General features: G+C 47.1%; 3 protein-coding genes across 6 annotated transcripts in view; 1 reads left to right on the top strand and 2 right to left on the bottom strand.

The window, feature by feature from the left end:
• Positions 1-4: 4 nt before the first annotated feature.
• Positions 5-15451, top strand: part of LOC126040412 (transcription factor HES-5-like) — a 26745-nt gene continuing 11298 nt past the window's right edge. Inside the window, exon 1 of one of the 3 annotated variants that reach the window (XM_049804821.1) lies at positions 5-191. The gene's annotated coding sequence lies outside the window, so the exon portion shown is untranslated. The remainder of the gene's footprint in view (positions 192-15451) is intronic. The other 2 variants (XM_049804811.1, XM_049804831.1) reach the window with 2 other exon arrangements.
• Positions 203-2633, bottom strand: HES5 (hes family bHLH transcription factor 5). The gene is made up of 3 exons (XM_049804843.1): positions 2550-2633; positions 2248-2413; positions 203-2147 (listed from the first exon to the last, which is right to left on the bottom strand). The coding sequence occupies exons 1-3, from the start codon at positions 2601-2603 to the stop codon at positions 1894-1896; spliced, it is 474 nt and encodes a 157-aa protein (XP_049660800.1). The 5' UTR covers positions 2604-2633; the 3' UTR covers positions 203-1893.
• LOC126040408 (transcription factor HES-5-like) lies at positions 2676-12461 on the bottom strand. 2 transcript variants are annotated; one of them, XM_049804778.1, is made up of 4 exons: positions 11913-12461; positions 11408-11588; positions 10928-11189; positions 2676-2757 (listed from the first exon to the last, which is right to left on the bottom strand). In XM_049804778.1, exons 1-4 carry the CDS (start codon positions 11976-11978, stop codon positions 2676-2678), a joined length of 591 nt encoding a protein of 196 aa, XP_049660735.1. In that variant the 5' UTR covers positions 11979-12461. The 2 variants fall into 2 exon arrangements, with proteins under 2 accessions (XP_049660735.1, XP_049660744.1); XM_049804787.1 differs by lacking the exon at positions 2676-2757 and having other exon boundaries at positions 10000-11189; positions 11913-12459.

The raw sequence follows: 15451 nt of genomic DNA, 5'->3' as shown, positions 1-15451 counted from the left end.
CCGCCCGCCCGCCGGCCCTGAGGTGAGGGGGCGAGGACGAGTGTCACGGCACGACGCGAACGCGAGTGGGGCCTCAAAACTAAGGGGAGACCCCCCCACACACCCCCCTCAGCCCCGGGGCTTGGTCAGCCTCGGCCTGCGGCAGAGAAGTCCCGCCGGCGGTTCGCTAACGGGGAAGTGACGCCAGAAAGGTGAGAGGGCGGAGGTCGTGAGGGAAGCGGCGGAGCCGTTCGTTGCCGGTTCGGTGCGGCGGGGATCGGTCAGCCTCGGGCCCCCCCCCCCCCCCAGCCCACGGGAGACGTCCAAGCCCACGGTCCCCTGGCAGTTTTTGTCTCAGTCGTGCGGCTGGCAAGGGCAGCGCTGCTTTTGACGTCAGCTGTGTTGACTCGGTGCGTCACGCAGGCGTGTCTTGGGCAGCTATGGGCGTCTCCACTTTAGACAAAAAAAAAACCCCTAGGTTTAAATTCCCTGCGTGTCAGGCTGTTTTCGTGAGTGGGATGCGTGGCACCAGAACGCGAAGTGTCGCGTGCCGTGGCAGACCGTACCCGTTAATCGGAAAGACTTTCGTGTTTTGGGGAGTCGGGCATGGGTCTCCCCGAGTTCAGCCTTGCTGTGACCTTTCTTGACAAGTCTCTGGGCTCTTAAATTTCCAGAGAATTTGTTGGTTTAGGCGTGACCCCTATTTTCATCTCGCATTGAGAGAGCTGGGGTTTGACATTTCGGAGCGGTGTATATTCCCCGCTGTGGAAAGCGGCATTGCAGGGGTTCCCAATGGATGCAAAACTGGTGAGGCCATTAAGTACCAGTTCTGAATATCTTTACTTTTACCGGAATCTTTGTCTCGTGTCCTCTAACCCCAGGGACCGCAGGGAGATCAGCTATGCGAACTGCTCAAGAAAGAATCATGTGCTGGATTTATTATCTAGATTTTTATTTAGTTTTGTACTGTTAAAAGTTTCTGCAACTTCTGAAGTTCAAGATAATTTCTGGCACAGGTTATACAATTGGTGCGGCTCACACATAACATGCCATAGCATCCTCCAAGGACAGTAATGAATTCACATTCTCCCCTGGTGGTAGGGTACCAAAGAGTAAATATAATTTGTACACCTGCCTTTCATGAAAGACTTTGATAAATATTTCTCGTAAAATCGACAACACAGCCGTAACTTTCTTTCCTATAAGGATATAAAAATGAGCTTTTGCCTTTATAAAAGGCATACGTATCCTGAACCTCACAAACAATACTCTGATTTTGTGAGCAAGACATCCTGAGGAATCTCCTCTACATAGTTTGAGTTATGGTTTAACCATTTTCAGAGCATGCTCAGTACAGTCTACAAATATTATAGAACCCATTATGGCACCCATAGGAAAGCTAGGTTTTCAAACGTGTCTGGTTAGACTATCTGCTCTGCCTGAGACACCCTGGGCCCCCGCGGCTAAAGCTGCAGCCGGGCAGGACTGGTGTGGGTAGCTCGGGGCACTTAGGAGTCTCAAGTGGGGCAGGTCAGAAGAAAGGGCTCCTCCTGAACAGACACTTTTGAAAATACTAGCCTGAACATCTTAGAAGTTACTGCTTTCTCAACAGATGTACACGTACAACCTCACTAAGGTTAAGAACAGTCGGTGTTCCTCTCTGAACAACTCCTCTCAGTCATCCTAGCAGGAGGATTACATCTCACATTCTTTTAGAATAACTTTCTCTCCACTTGGTGGGATCGTTTCGGTCCTTCTAGAAGAAGGGAAGCAGACATCCAAGCATAGTAATGCTCTACAAAAGGAAAACATTCTTCCCTACTCATGAGAGGAGTGGGGCGACTTGTGTAGCAAGTCACGATCTCCTCTGGAATACGAACAAATGTCCAGGAAACACATAAGCATACTTTTGGCCTACCAAGGCCTCCAGAGGCTGCAGGAGGGTTTCAGTGCTGCTTGTTTTGCAGGGGGCTGGTGGGTGGAAGTGGGTGCAGGAGAAGAACCAGAGTCTTTAGGCACTGCTTGCGACCTCTGGAAATGGCAGATCAGCTTCATCCGTGTTTCTGTGTTTGCTGAATGGAGAGACAGGAATTGCAGAGCTTCCTTGAGGCACCAGGCATACCCTTCGCAATAATCCTGCTGTAGGCTTTTGGCAGATGTTGCAAAAGCTGCAAGGGCAGAAGAGGAGAGAAGTGTTACACAGGGAGACTCAGGCTGGAGTTTTGCCTAAAAGTAAGGGCAGCAGGTGTGATCGGGGGATGTACTCACCTCGGCTGTATTTCAGGTAGCTGACAGTCATCTCCAGGATGTCGGCTTTCTCCAGCTTGGAGTTGGGCTGGTGCCTCTGAAACTCCTTCTCCAGGAGCAGTTTCAGCTGCTCGATGCTGCTGTTAATCCGATCGCGACGCAGTTTCTCTACAATGGGTTTCCTGAGCTGTAACACAAAATGGGAAGAGGACAGTTTAGCGGTGAAAACTTTCCCCTTCCCATCTCTATAGAACCTGCTGCTAAAGGGGTTCGGCCCTTCTCAGCTCTTTGCCCTCGCGGTGACAGAGACAGCAGATACTTACTCTGTTCTTCTCTTTGGGCGTTAGGATTTCCAGGGAGAGAGCACTGGGTGCCATTATCCCAAGTGCTGGTTTCAGCTCAGAGCTTGCTGGTTAGCAGGTGGAGAAGTGAGCCGGGAGTTCCTCTATTTATACACAGTGGCTGCATACAAATGTATGGGTCCTAAGCGACTTTGAGTTTCCCACAGTCGATAGCCAATCCATGCATGCCCTGGGACAATAAAGAAAGCATCTATTACAGCATGGCAAATTGACTGTGAATTGCCTGGGGATAATACCCTGCTCCCAAAGGAGCAGGTGGACTAGGGAGCGTGTGACACAATAGGGCTTGGCATTACGGCGCTGGGGTAGGAACGTGGGAAAGCGTTTGCCGTCATTATAATCAAACTTCTGCCTGATGTTGGGAATGTCAACATCTCAATGTGCTGCCTTTTCCCAGGCTGTGGTGAAATTAAGCACAGAAGACTGATCCCAGGAAGAGATAATGCTCTGTGCCCATGACCAAGAGAGGTTGAAAAGGAAAAGATGCAGAATTAGAGGGACTAAACCCTTTCATTGACGTTAAACCGTGCTTAGATGAATACAGTACCAGATAATTTTCGGACAACTGGAGACTAAAATCGAGGGAAGAACCCTTAAAACAATCTGTGCTAAGCAGTTACCTTGAAATATTTTCCTCTCCATTGTTAATACTCAAAGTCCCTCTATACGTTATATTCAGAGCTCTTCCTTGCTTTTGTTTGGGTAATCTGGGCTTTCCTACGGCAGCCCGTGACATGTAATGATTATGATGCCTTTCCCGAACATGTCCTATTTAATTTCATGCCACTTTGTAAATGCCTCACTGTTCCCTTGGTCCTGAGTCTCCATGTAAAGCACCTAAATATATCTTCCCTTTACAGACAACTGCGATGCAGTGAAAAGTCAATTCTTGTCTATTACTTTGCTTGTATTATCCCAGTTGCAGAATGTAAACGCAGGTGCTAGGGTATCCTGTGACTCTGTTCAATCTTGGGCTTTCTCAGTATACATGCCACGTGTATTGCAAGGAACACAGGTAATGAAGTGGAAAGGACCAGATAGGATCCAGGATTAAAGCTGCCTTTTTGAGATATTTTTTTCAGGCTGTTCTAGGTTGCCTACTCCAGGTCTATTGCTCCCCCCCCTTCCCCAGCACAATCCAATACAAAGCTAGTCACATTTAAGATCTGTCAGTTAAGTATGTGAGGCCTCGTATTGACAAATTCACAGTTATGCTTTATGGTACGCCTGTTTCAGCTGTAGGGTGTGGAGGTCTGTGGGTTTAGGGGGAGTTGTGCGTGGGCATAATTTTCTTTTTCCTTGATGCATGCTCTGTGGTCAGGGGCTAGAACAGGGAGTAAACCTAGGTTATCACTAATAGGCTAGCAGGTTGGGGACGTTAGTTTTTTAATACCTATTTCTTACTACAACAATATTCATTAAAACCCTACCTATTTCCTGTGTCTGCCTTTCAAAACCAGAAAGGAAACCTTTCATTTCACTGTCAACTGCAGTCAGCTTCTTTCACCTGCCCTCAGCATCCCTCTCGATAAGCCAGGGCCAAAAACTGTGTCTGTGGGTCCATAGATAGCAACATGTTCCAGCAGACATAGGGTTGTTGCATAAAAGGATATGATCCTGCAAAGGATGATCCTGTAACTAGTTATTAATCTGAAGCTTACAAAGCCCCTTTTAACTTCCTGGCTTCTCACAGCAGTGATTTTCATAGGTCTGCCATTCTCCCCTCCTCCCTTCCCAGCCCAAAGACATTTTACATTTAGATGGATCGCTTAGGGTGTAACAATTTCAATTGTTGATGGTTGTCAAAAACCTATAATTGAATAGGCAGTACGAGTCCTATTCAAAATCAGTTCCCCGAATTATTTTGTCAGCTTGTAATCAGCAGTATTACTTGCAGCCGGGGCAGTCCCTGGCTGCATGTACTTTTGCCATTATTGGAGCCTGAAGTCAAGCACAGGGCTTTGTGTGTCTCTCTCAGGGGTCACATGAGATGGAATGGACAGCAGGTCCTGCCACGCACCGTATGGGAAGGAATATGTTTGCAGCAGCAGCGGGCCCAGTGAGATGGGAGGGAAGCTTTGACCCAATTTTCAGTTCTGGAAATATGAAATGAGTGGTTTTAAATAATGCCATCCTATCCCCAGCACAATGCCCCTGGACTCCAAAGGGCTAAACCAACTCCCACTGATTAAAGCATTATCCCTTCCTTTAAGTGCTGGGCAGATGGTGCAGCAGGCGTTAGCTTTCTTCTCAGGACCCACAGAGGCACACTTCTTTTGTTGACAGTTTAACACTGTGAATGGGGCAATGTGGGAAATCCTCGGAACTGTGGACTCGCACCATCTGATGTGAATGGTGAACCAGGCATGCTGCCTTGCAGCAAGCGCACAAAACAACAGCCCTCTGGGCTCACCAACTCCCAGCTTCTCTCCCCCTCTCTCTGTTAGATGAAAAGAGAGCAAATCTTCAGTTCCCCGCTCGCCTGCCTCACCTACCTGCTGTATACTGCTGATGGATAAAAGAGGAACAAATATTCGCCACCACCACCACCTTCCCTACTCTGTTTGGTTTGATTATTAAGGCCTGAAAACTTAATGGCAACAGTATTTCCCAACTGATGCTTCAAAATAATAACTTGTCTAGACTAAGGCTGTCCCTAGAATATATTGGTTATGGAACTGGGTGCAGAATGCACTTCCTGCAAGGATTTCGGTAAGGAAAAGAAATCCTGTGCTGTAGGCAGTGCGGTTGCTCTTTGTTAAAAGACTGTAACTAGTTTGCTCAGTTTGGGCCTTTTAAAAATTCAGCTGTTAGTGCAATAGTCTGTCCCACTGAAACACATTTGTGATCCAAATCCTTGTCGCTGTCCTTCATATCCATGGGAGAAGTTTGTGCCTCTCCCTGACTGTTGCTGCAGAGCCAGAATGAAAGATTGCCTGAGGCTCAGAAGCAGGGGTTTCCCTCGTTTTGGAATGAAGCATTAAAAGAAACAAATCCCCAAAATTGCCAAACGTGGAGTTGACTAAACTCCATGTGACGCAATCATTCCCTTCTTTGGAGGATGGTGTGAAATTTGGACCCGCTCTTGAGACGTGACAGCGATGCTGTGGACAAAGAGGCTTGCTTTCTTAGTGGCCTTGTTTCTCTGTAAATCACATCACAGTCATGAGTTGCGTCATGCAGATGCAGTCTTCAGAATCACACATGAAAACAGGGAGGTGTCTCCACTCTCACGTGGTATAGATATTGAAGCGTGTAAGGGGAAACAGAAATCTGCCAATAACTGTCAATGTACTTAACAGACCTGGCATGTCAGGCAGGAGTCCTAGCTTTTCCTAAGGCAAGAACCACCATGTTAATTGTCTCCAACTGTAGCTGCTCACCGTTTGGCCCTGAGATATGGTGCACAATCTGTGTGCCATAGATTGCTTTGAGTTGAGGAGCAACCGCAGAGGATCCAGGAAAGGCAAAGCCAACCCCAAGACTATCATCAGTAGGCTTGTGTTCATTATAGTCCATAAATCAAAACAGCCGGAGGACCGCTAGCCTAGGAAATTCGTACTGGGCCATGGAGCTTTCTGCTTCTGGTTTGTAGGTGGTGATTTCAGCCCAGGTGCAGACTAACTACACACACAGTTTTCACAAAAGCTGCTGCTACTTGTAATACCAATTGGCAGCTTTCCTAGCTCATCTGATACTTAGCTTTCAGTGGAGGGGAACCCAGTGTATTGCAACGTAGCACCAGGTCTGGAGGAAGGTGAACTATCAGAGAACAGTCCAGAAAACCAGAATTTCATTGTCTATGTTATGCAGATTTAGAAAGCAGTGCTCCTGTATGTCTGTGGCTGTCCTTATAGCACACAACTTGATGGCTTAAAGCTTTCCTTTCTGTATCACTTTCAGAGCATTTTTATTTTAGACCATTTCCTGTCAGCGTGTCTCACAAATGCTATTGATGGTGTTTTTAAAGAAATAATTACGATTTTTATTTTTTCTGTGCCTTCCTTAAATGGTTTAAAATCTTTCTGACAACCCCTCTCGAGACACCTATTTAGTGTCAAAGAGCATAACGTTCCCAAGTTTTAAAAGGGCTCTCGCATAATACTGATCGATCAATGTGCTCCTTGGGAAAATAGCTCTCCAGATGGTCTATCGGGACAGGAATTGCTGGTCATCACAATGCAGAGCCAAAAAGCGTCACTAATGTGGGCTGTTGTGAGGCACGCTTCCTTTGTGGTCCCTTTGAATGTCATAAATAGGGAAGAAAGTGTGGGAAACTCTGAGAAACTCAGGCCCACACTCTGAGGTTAATAGGGGCTTTGTCAGGAGAGTATTCCTGGGCTGTGGGATCAGCATAATAAACAACATCTCCCCTAAGGGTGGGAATGTGTTGGAGCAGGGGAGAGTCACCCCAGGGGACAGAGGAGCAATAAGAAGCTTTGCGTTCAATTATTATAAGTGATAATAATTAATAAATTGTAAACATAACCTTTGCTGTGCTAAAACTGGTGAAACCGGAGGTCTGGCTTTTAGCTGTCAGGTAATTGGTGTGAAACCGGAGGTCTGGCTTTTAGCTGTCAGGTAATTGGTAGACTAAAGCCCAGAGAGGCAAGTCTTTGGCTGGCGAAAATCAGAAGCAGTGGGCTTGCACCAGCCATGGATCTGACTCCCTGGAGCAAATGGAAGCTTTCTGGTGAGGTTTGGTTTCTTTCCCCTGCCCAGCAAGGAGGCACTTACTGTTTCTTTCCCTTACACCACTCTTCAAACAGTAGGTCTGAATTTCATGTACGCTAAAAGCTAAGCATGATTGACTTACCCACTCTAGCCAGAGTAATGTAATACAGCCTCAGTGTAAATGAGAATCAGACCTTGTGGTTTGAATGACAGTAGCCGTGTCTCTCCAGATTTATGCCAATATGGGTGGCAGGAGTTCTGGGCTTAGAAGTCTGACTGTGATCTCACATGAGTTTTGCACAGTTGTCATTGCGGCGGCCTGTTCCCATGTTAGCCTAGAACTAGAGGGACTGGGTTCAAATCCAACAGTCTTCTGTTTGTGCAGCTCTTCTTTGGTTTCCTTTTCTCTCTTCTGTTTATGCTGTCAGTTTTAAACAAACTGCAGTGATGCTGCCAACTGTGACATTCACTACGTGGTTTACTTGGGTGGTAACGCATTAGCTGCAGAAGATACCCATCCACATAATAGCAGCAGACTTCTCCGTGCCATGCGTGACTCTATTCCCAGTCCCCGTGGTGCATAGTCAGGTTGCGGTGTGCTTTGGGGCACGCTGCATTTCAACTGAGCCTGAACTCCCCCAAACTTCCTATTGCAAACTGCCTTAATTAGGTTTGATTAAAAAATGCACAGGCATGGATGAACAGCTTGAATTTTGCTGAGATTCAGAAGCTTGTACTAATTGACAAAGACAAGTTGAGCACAGCAAAGAAGTGACTTTTTCAAGATCGCTAAGCAACCACAAAATCTAAAAATATCTCTTCTGAATTTTTTAGTAGTTCATTAGGAAGAACAGATCTCTCTGCAGCATTGCTATCAGCCCCTGATGAATCGCAGAACAGTACCAAAACCCCACCTTGGATTGCATTGGCAGACAGATGAAGAGTACTCAACCAGCTGATGCGTTCAGGGTAAAATGATAACCAAAATGATCTGTGCAACCGAAATGAGGCAGAGCAACACGTTCTTGACCTGGCTAGCTGGCTTTCTGGTCCTCTCCATACATATAACAGAGGCTTTCATCACAAATCAAGCGAGGACTGGCCAGGTACAGCTAGCAGTGTTTGAATGCGGTTTGGTCTTGTCAGCTTAGCAGATCTGAGTTTGCTTAGTGCTTAACTAAGCAGCCATTGGATAAGATCAGATATTCTAGGTTTCCTTTTGCTTAAGAAAAAAAAGCATACGCTAGAAATGAAGCTTTTCAAGAGCATCTCTCCCAGGGAATCTGAGGAGAGTTGAAATTGCCGACCAATGGTGTTTCATGCTGTTAATGTATCTCTGGAAGAATGAGTGGGTTTCCTGTCATGTATCCAAATCAATGTGTTACTGTGGTTAGATAATAGTTTTGTGAACTGATTATTTGTGCAGATTTATTTTGCTTTGAAGAGATGGGAAAATAAAAGGTGAATGGTCCTCACCGAGCAATGAATGGGAACTCTTCTGAGGAAATGTTATTGGGGAGGGTGCTGTGTTTCAGAGAGGCTGTTGGTATTTAAGGTGCTCAAGGGTGACTTCAGGATCCCCTTCTCATGCTTTCCTTCCTGCTTCCCCAAATACCTTCTGAATCCCTTTTTGCTCGTTCACCTCATCCATCCCCTCTGCATAGCTGTGTGGGAGAAGGACAAACACATCCTTACTAATGGGTACTAGTCTTCCTCACATCCCCAGAGTGCAGCTGACTTAATCCTCAGGAGACAGGAATCACATGGCCTGTACATAGAGGATTTCAGAGGAGTCTAACAGGGCTCAAGCTCAGGCTGCCCATGGATGCTACAGTGCTTCTCTCTGCAACTCACGGGAAGCCCGGCTGCTTGGTTTGGGTCACTCAGCTGGTGCAAGCCAGGTAGGCAGGCTGTTGTAAGCCTCTGTGTAAGAGGATACGCTAGATATGTTTTCTGCATTGAGGTGGGGTGAAAAAATGAAGGTAGGATCATTTAAAATATACTTGGCAGAGAGACCATCTCTACAACAGGCTGGATAGAAAAAAATCAAAAGCCTGGTGGAGTGTGGCAGTTTCTTAACTCTGAGGCACAGGCCCTCCTCGTGGCATGTTTGGAGCCTTAGGTGGATGTCAGAGAAAGAGAATAAAATGTTTGAAGAAAAGAAGAGTATGAGGAAATAATTAGGAGAGGAAGTGCTTTTTCAATCTCTGTTTGCTATCAAATTATGTATACTTTTAGTCATATATGGGCATATTTCACTTCAGTAAAGAAAGCAATTCTGTTATTGCCTGACAGAATTTGTGTTTAGGTAACAGGAGGTGCTAAAAGTAAAAGACAACAAAAACTAGTTCACCCCATTGTGGGTATTTTCAAGGAGGAGGGTAAGATCCCCAAGCAGAGTCAGGTGCCAAGCTCTTTGGAAGTTATTAGGGGTTTTGCATGCTGCTACCTCCTAAATGGACAGAAAGAGTAAGACTGAATGCAGGTTGGTGGGCAAATTAATGGGGAATGAGGGGAAATAAACTGACTGTGAAATTAGTGATTTGTTGAAGCCTGAATAGGTTGCTATTAAGTATCTGGGTCTACACACCTCTCAGTATCTCACTTCAATTTCGCCTCCGTTTTAATTTTTGACAAGTTTGCCAGAGGTTGCTTCCTTCTTTGCGGGATCTGAAATCCTGGTCTGCCAAATGAATTTCACAAATATAAACTATGAACTGGAATGAAGGGCTCAGAAACATGACATCTGGTAGCTTGCCCACTGCAGAAGTAGTCTACATGCATCACTTAGTCCAGGAGTATTAGCCATTTTAATCATTTCAAACCAAAGGATTAATGACTAAAACCATTTTTATTGTATTGTACAGTGAAGACACCAAAGTTGAACATCACACAGGATGAATACATCACAACTTTATAAAAGCTTTTTAAGCTCTTGAGCATGTTCAGTGAATGATTATAAAGTACTCATTGCCTCCCTTCCTCCCCCTTTTCCTTAAGGTATATCACAGGTATTTCCTTTACAAAAGGCATCAGTTATCCCTCAACTGAGAGCAGCACATACTGACATTAAGAGAATTTTCCCTAGAGCTATCTGTTCTCATCATAACTTTCTGTAAGAAGGTATACTAAAAATAGCATAGGAATTTCAGAAGAATCAGCATTTCTTAATAACATCTTTCACTCAAAAGGTAAAGGCTCAATACTCTCCTTATGGTACAAGAAACATTCTTCAAAGTGCTCTTCTTTAGGAAGGTCAATATATTATCTAGAGACAATGGAGCACTTGAACCCGTGACCCAGGGAGTTAGCAGAAAGATTTCCACTGACAGCCACAGACTCGACAGCCTTGCCAAGCAAAAGTGTGATGGAAACTGAAAGGCATTTGACTTTCTAAATCACCACAGAACTTGGTCCTCTCTTTGGCTAGGAGCCACCAATAAAAGCAGCAAATCTGCTGCAAGATACAAACACGGTCCTTCACTATGAAGGGAAACTACTCAGTGACCCGCATTTCTTGTGACAGAAAAACAATAACCACCACCACCACCACCCCCCACCTCTGGAAAGCAATGTTTCCTACTTTAAAGAGGAACTATTAAATCACAGGTCCCTCTAGTCTTTGTAGCAAAACACAGGAATAAAGCAAAGCTCAGCAGGTCTACCAGGGTCTCCAGATGGTAGGAGCAGCAGCCACAGTCTTCTGGGCAGGTTGCTTTCTGGCGAACAGGCAGGGTGACAGGGGTGAACTACGCAGAGCAGGAGAGTAGGTGACATCTGCACCCATCTGAGCTTTGCAGAAATGCTTGATTAGCTGCACCTGAGTTTCCTTCTTGGGTTCGTAGTAGGACAGAAAATGCATAGCTTCCTTGAGGCATCGCAGATAGCCACTGTTAAAGTCCTGCTCTAGACTCTTGTGAATGAATGCTAGAAAAGAAAGAAAGAAGCAAATGCAGCGGGTTAAGATCATGAGCAAAACGTGGGACAGTGGTGATTCATGCATTAAGTTTCTTTCAAGAGCCTGCGTCCACGAGCCTCGCTCCTGTGACTAGACCCGGTGTGTTATACCCCTGCGTGCTTTAGGGGCCAGGGCTGTTTGGGAGGAGCAGACCTTAAGCGGTGTGCAATACGTGTTCTGCACTCACCTTGGTCCTGCAGCTGGCTCTGCTGCTTCAGGTAGCTGACAGCCACTTCCAGGATGTCGGCTTTCTCCAGCTTGGAGTTGGGCTGGTGCCTCTGAAACTCCTTCTCCAGGAGCAGTTTCAGCTGCTCGATGCTGCTGTTAATCCGGTCACGACGCATTTTCTCCACCACTGGCTTCCTCAGCTGTAAGAGAGATGCAGCAGATCGTTAAGGATTTTCTGAGACCTGACCTAATTTCCCCTTCTGATGCCCTGGTAGACACATGTTCAAGGATGCTTTCTTTTGATGGGACAGCTTTGCGATGCTGCCTACCTGTTCCCCGCTCAGTTTCATTTTTAAAATCCTGCATAGTCTCCTTTATCTCTCTTTAACCTATTTGCCTTCCCCCAAACCATTTTCTCCCTCCTTATCTCATCTTTTTCCCCCACATAGTATTTATTTGATAGTGGCAGCCCACTGCAAAGAGCGCAGGCCAGCCCCTCTAATCCTGTCAAGGTCTCTACTTACTTTATTCTTTTCTTTTGGCAGCAGTTTCTCCTCCATGTGGATCATGAGAGTGTTACTGGGAGCCATTCTTAGCGCTCTCAGGCCTGGGCAGAGACCCCCACGTCGGGCTGCTGTGCTGAGCGTAAGGCTATGCTTTGGGAGTTACCGACTGCCTCTATTTATACATCGGGGAGCTTCAGCAGATATGTGAGTCTGGGGATTGCTGGTGTTTCCCACAGCCATCCAGCCAATCCAGGCACACAGCTGAACAATAGAGGAAGCATCTATTAGTGCATGGTACATTGATTGCAAATGCCCTGGAGAGAATAACCTTCTGCCCACGCTGGCTGGTGGAGTGTGCAGCGTGGCTCTTCGGGGCTGCCCAGGGATCTGGGAAAACACTGACCCTCCAGCTGGTTGTCTGGGATCAATTGCATTCCTGAGTCCCTGCCTGTGCCCGTCACATTTGTGGCGTGGAGGAGGCACGCTTTTGGGGGAAGGCGGGAAAAGAAGAAGGGGAGCACTGTTAGGGTTAAAATCAACAGCACCAAGGACATCTCTCTGCTCTTTCTAGAGAGGGCACTTTACAGCCAGCCTCCCAGGTGCCGTTGGCCAGCGTGTGGGTGTATTTGCGCTTGTCCGTACAGTCATTACACTTTTAATGGGTGAGCCAAAGCGCTACCAGTGGGAAACAACAGGTTTGTTTGCATGACGTTTCTAAATGCTGTGGAGAATCGACAGTCGGGATGGCGGGATGTTGGATGGACAGGGTGAATAAAGCGGGAATGAGAAGCAAATGGGAATAGTAACCTCTGTTTCTCTCTTCCCCTTAACACCCCGGGCTCTGTGAGCCCGTTGCACCAGTGTTCCCATTGCCGTCATTAAGGAGAGCCACACACCTCCTCACAGAACTGGGCCCATGCCTCATCACCCCTGTAGCTCTTTCTTTTACCTTTTCTACTCTCTCTCTTTCATACAGACGTTTACAAGAATGATGGTTTGATGGTTAAGATGGGCGGAAGAGTAGCATCAGATTCAAACCAGAAGCCCTAGGCCTTGGGAAGTAAGAGGCAGGTCGTGAATGGGATTTAGTGGCTGAGGCCCATCTTCGGACCTCAGCAAGGAGGTCAGTTCTGCTTCTTGCCCGAGATTTCTGGTGCGCTCTGTTCTCAGCTGACCAAGGAGCATCACACTGCCCTGCCGCAGTTTGCCCAACGTGAGATCTCACAGGCCACGTAATTGCCTCCCTGTGTAACCTTTAGCGTGTCATCCCCGCTCCGTTTTCCTATCTGGAAAATGGGGATAGTGCTGCTTGTATGTATTTGCATGAAAATTTCAGTAAAAATTAAGCAAATGTTATTTCTTTTATGGTAAAGGCAAGAAAAAGAATGAAGTTGCATGGACGCTTTGGGTCAGTTCTGATTTTGTATTACGAGAAAAAATCTTTGCCTGGTTACAGTCCCTGAGGCAGTACCGAAAATAACCCAGAACCTACCTGAGAAAGGCTGTGCTGCATCCTGCCATCTGAGGGTCTAGCCTGTAGTGCCCTAGGCAGAGGTGTGCTCATCTGCTGCCAGTGCACTGCTCGTGCATGGGAGCGTGGCTGAGATTCTGGAAATGGAAATGATGGAGGGAAGTGTGCAGTGAGGTAAGAAAGCCAAAGACAATTTCTTACTTGGAAATCCTGAAGTGAAGCCTGAGTTTAATGGGCAGTTGACAGGAAGGAGGGAGGCGTCACTGAAATAGCCAGCTTCGTGGTTTTCATTGTATGGGCCTGAATGGGCTTAGCTCTTTGTGAAGGGCAGATGTTGTCCTTGAAGCCCTTTATTCCCTGCGTTGTGGGAAAGCCAGGAGACAAGACATCTCATGAACACTTTGAAGCAGTCAAAGGATTGCGATACAAAATAAGATACAGCTCAGAGACCATGCCCTAGCTTTTGCCAGCTATAATAAGGTGTTGGCCTTTTTGCTGTGTTCTTTGGCTGGCCTTCCTCCAGGAGCTGGTGTCCTGTGTTATCCCTTTCCTAGCGAGGGAGCAATGGTGGCAGGCCTTGAAGCTAGGAGCTGACAGGTACGCATGTACCAAGTGGGTTGAAGAGACTCTTCAGTGTCAAAACCCATCTTTTTCCCAACTCCTGAGAAGCAGCCCTGACCTTTATTGCTGTATTATAACTGATAGCCAGATGGTCTTTTGGGAGTTGGATTCTGTCCCTTTAAATCATTCAGGCTCAAGCACCGTCACTAATGTCGCGAGTAGTTGCAAGGCACACTTCTATTGTCCCAACAAGAAATGTTATCAATAGGGGAAAATTATGGGAAACGCAGAGAAATTCGAACCCACACAGCCTGGTGCTAATAACTCCTTTGTGGAGCCTGCACTTCTGTCAAGGCACGATGAACTCACATGGCTTTTTCACCAAGTAAGGCTGAAAAGCGCATGTTTCGCCATGCAGGCAGGGGTTTCTCAGAGGTCTCTGTTTACCAAGAGAAAGGGGCAACATGGGGCAAGGGGGCCGAGACACTGGTTCACACGCAGGGGTGGCCGGCAGGAATACCGAGCTCAGCTGCGGCACTGGCTGTCCCGGGGGACGGCTGGTTTGCTTCACCGTGCCTCAGTTTGCTCTTCTGGGAAATGGGAGCAGTGCTGCTAAACCCTTTTGCAGAGGTCTCTCGGAATCGGGAGCTGAGCCCGTGTCTGTGGCGGGGGTTAGGGACAGGGCTGAAGCGGCCCTCGTGCTTTTCTGGCAGCACTTGAGGATACGGGTGAACACCTGCGAGAACGAAGCGGAGAAGGAGCAGTGCTCCTCTGCAGTGGGAGTGCTAAGGGTGGCTGCTTCTCATTGTCTTGCAGAGGAATTTCTTTTCTCCCCAATCTGTTGGGAGCCTGGCAGAGATGCTTCTTCCCTGGGTCACCCCTCTGCCATCCCAGCCGCCTGGAGAGCAGGGCCCTGCAGGGTCTGTCCTGTGTACAGGCTGCTCTCTAGTTGGCTTTTGTCTCTTCCTAAGGCCAGCCCATGGTTAGCATTGCTGGAGAGGTTTATTGACACAGGTAAAATGGAAGGGGTTTTAGGGCCCGGCTAGCTCTGATCTCACTTTCGCAGGTGATGCGCTAGTGGCACCATCACTGAGGAAGACAGTAGCAATGAGGATGCCTGCCAGGGTCACAAGTCGACCTGTGCTGACACATCTGCATGGCAATTATTACCTTTGAATGCTTGATGAAACTATTGGGTCTGTATGTTGTGCCACGCTCATACCTTACTGTTGCCAGCTGGACGTGTCCTAATGTTTAAGATTCCTAGATTTTAGCACCACAAATCCCTGCACTATCACCGCATCCCTTCATCATCCTCTTATGACTTGCTCTGTGGAGGTTTCTTGGATAAGGTTTGAAAAGACAGGGTACCCGCCTATCTGAGGTAAACCCTAATGATCCTCTGACAGTTTTTAACTTACGAGCCACTGCTGCCTTTGGTGTCACAGATGAAGATCCCTTCTCCCAGCCCCGCAGGTGCAGCTAACCCTGCCCACCGTGTTCTGCTCAGAGTGTTTCAGTGATA

This window comes from Accipiter gentilis, chromosome 1, assembly GCF_929443795.1.
Source record: "Accipiter gentilis chromosome 1, bAccGen1.1, whole genome shotgun sequence".
NCBI classification, from domain to species: domain Eukaryota; kingdom Metazoa; phylum Chordata; class Aves; order Accipitriformes; family Accipitridae; genus Astur; species Astur gentilis.
Note: the sequence above shows the minus strand (reverse complement) of the source record. Positions and strands in the feature narration are given on the sequence as shown.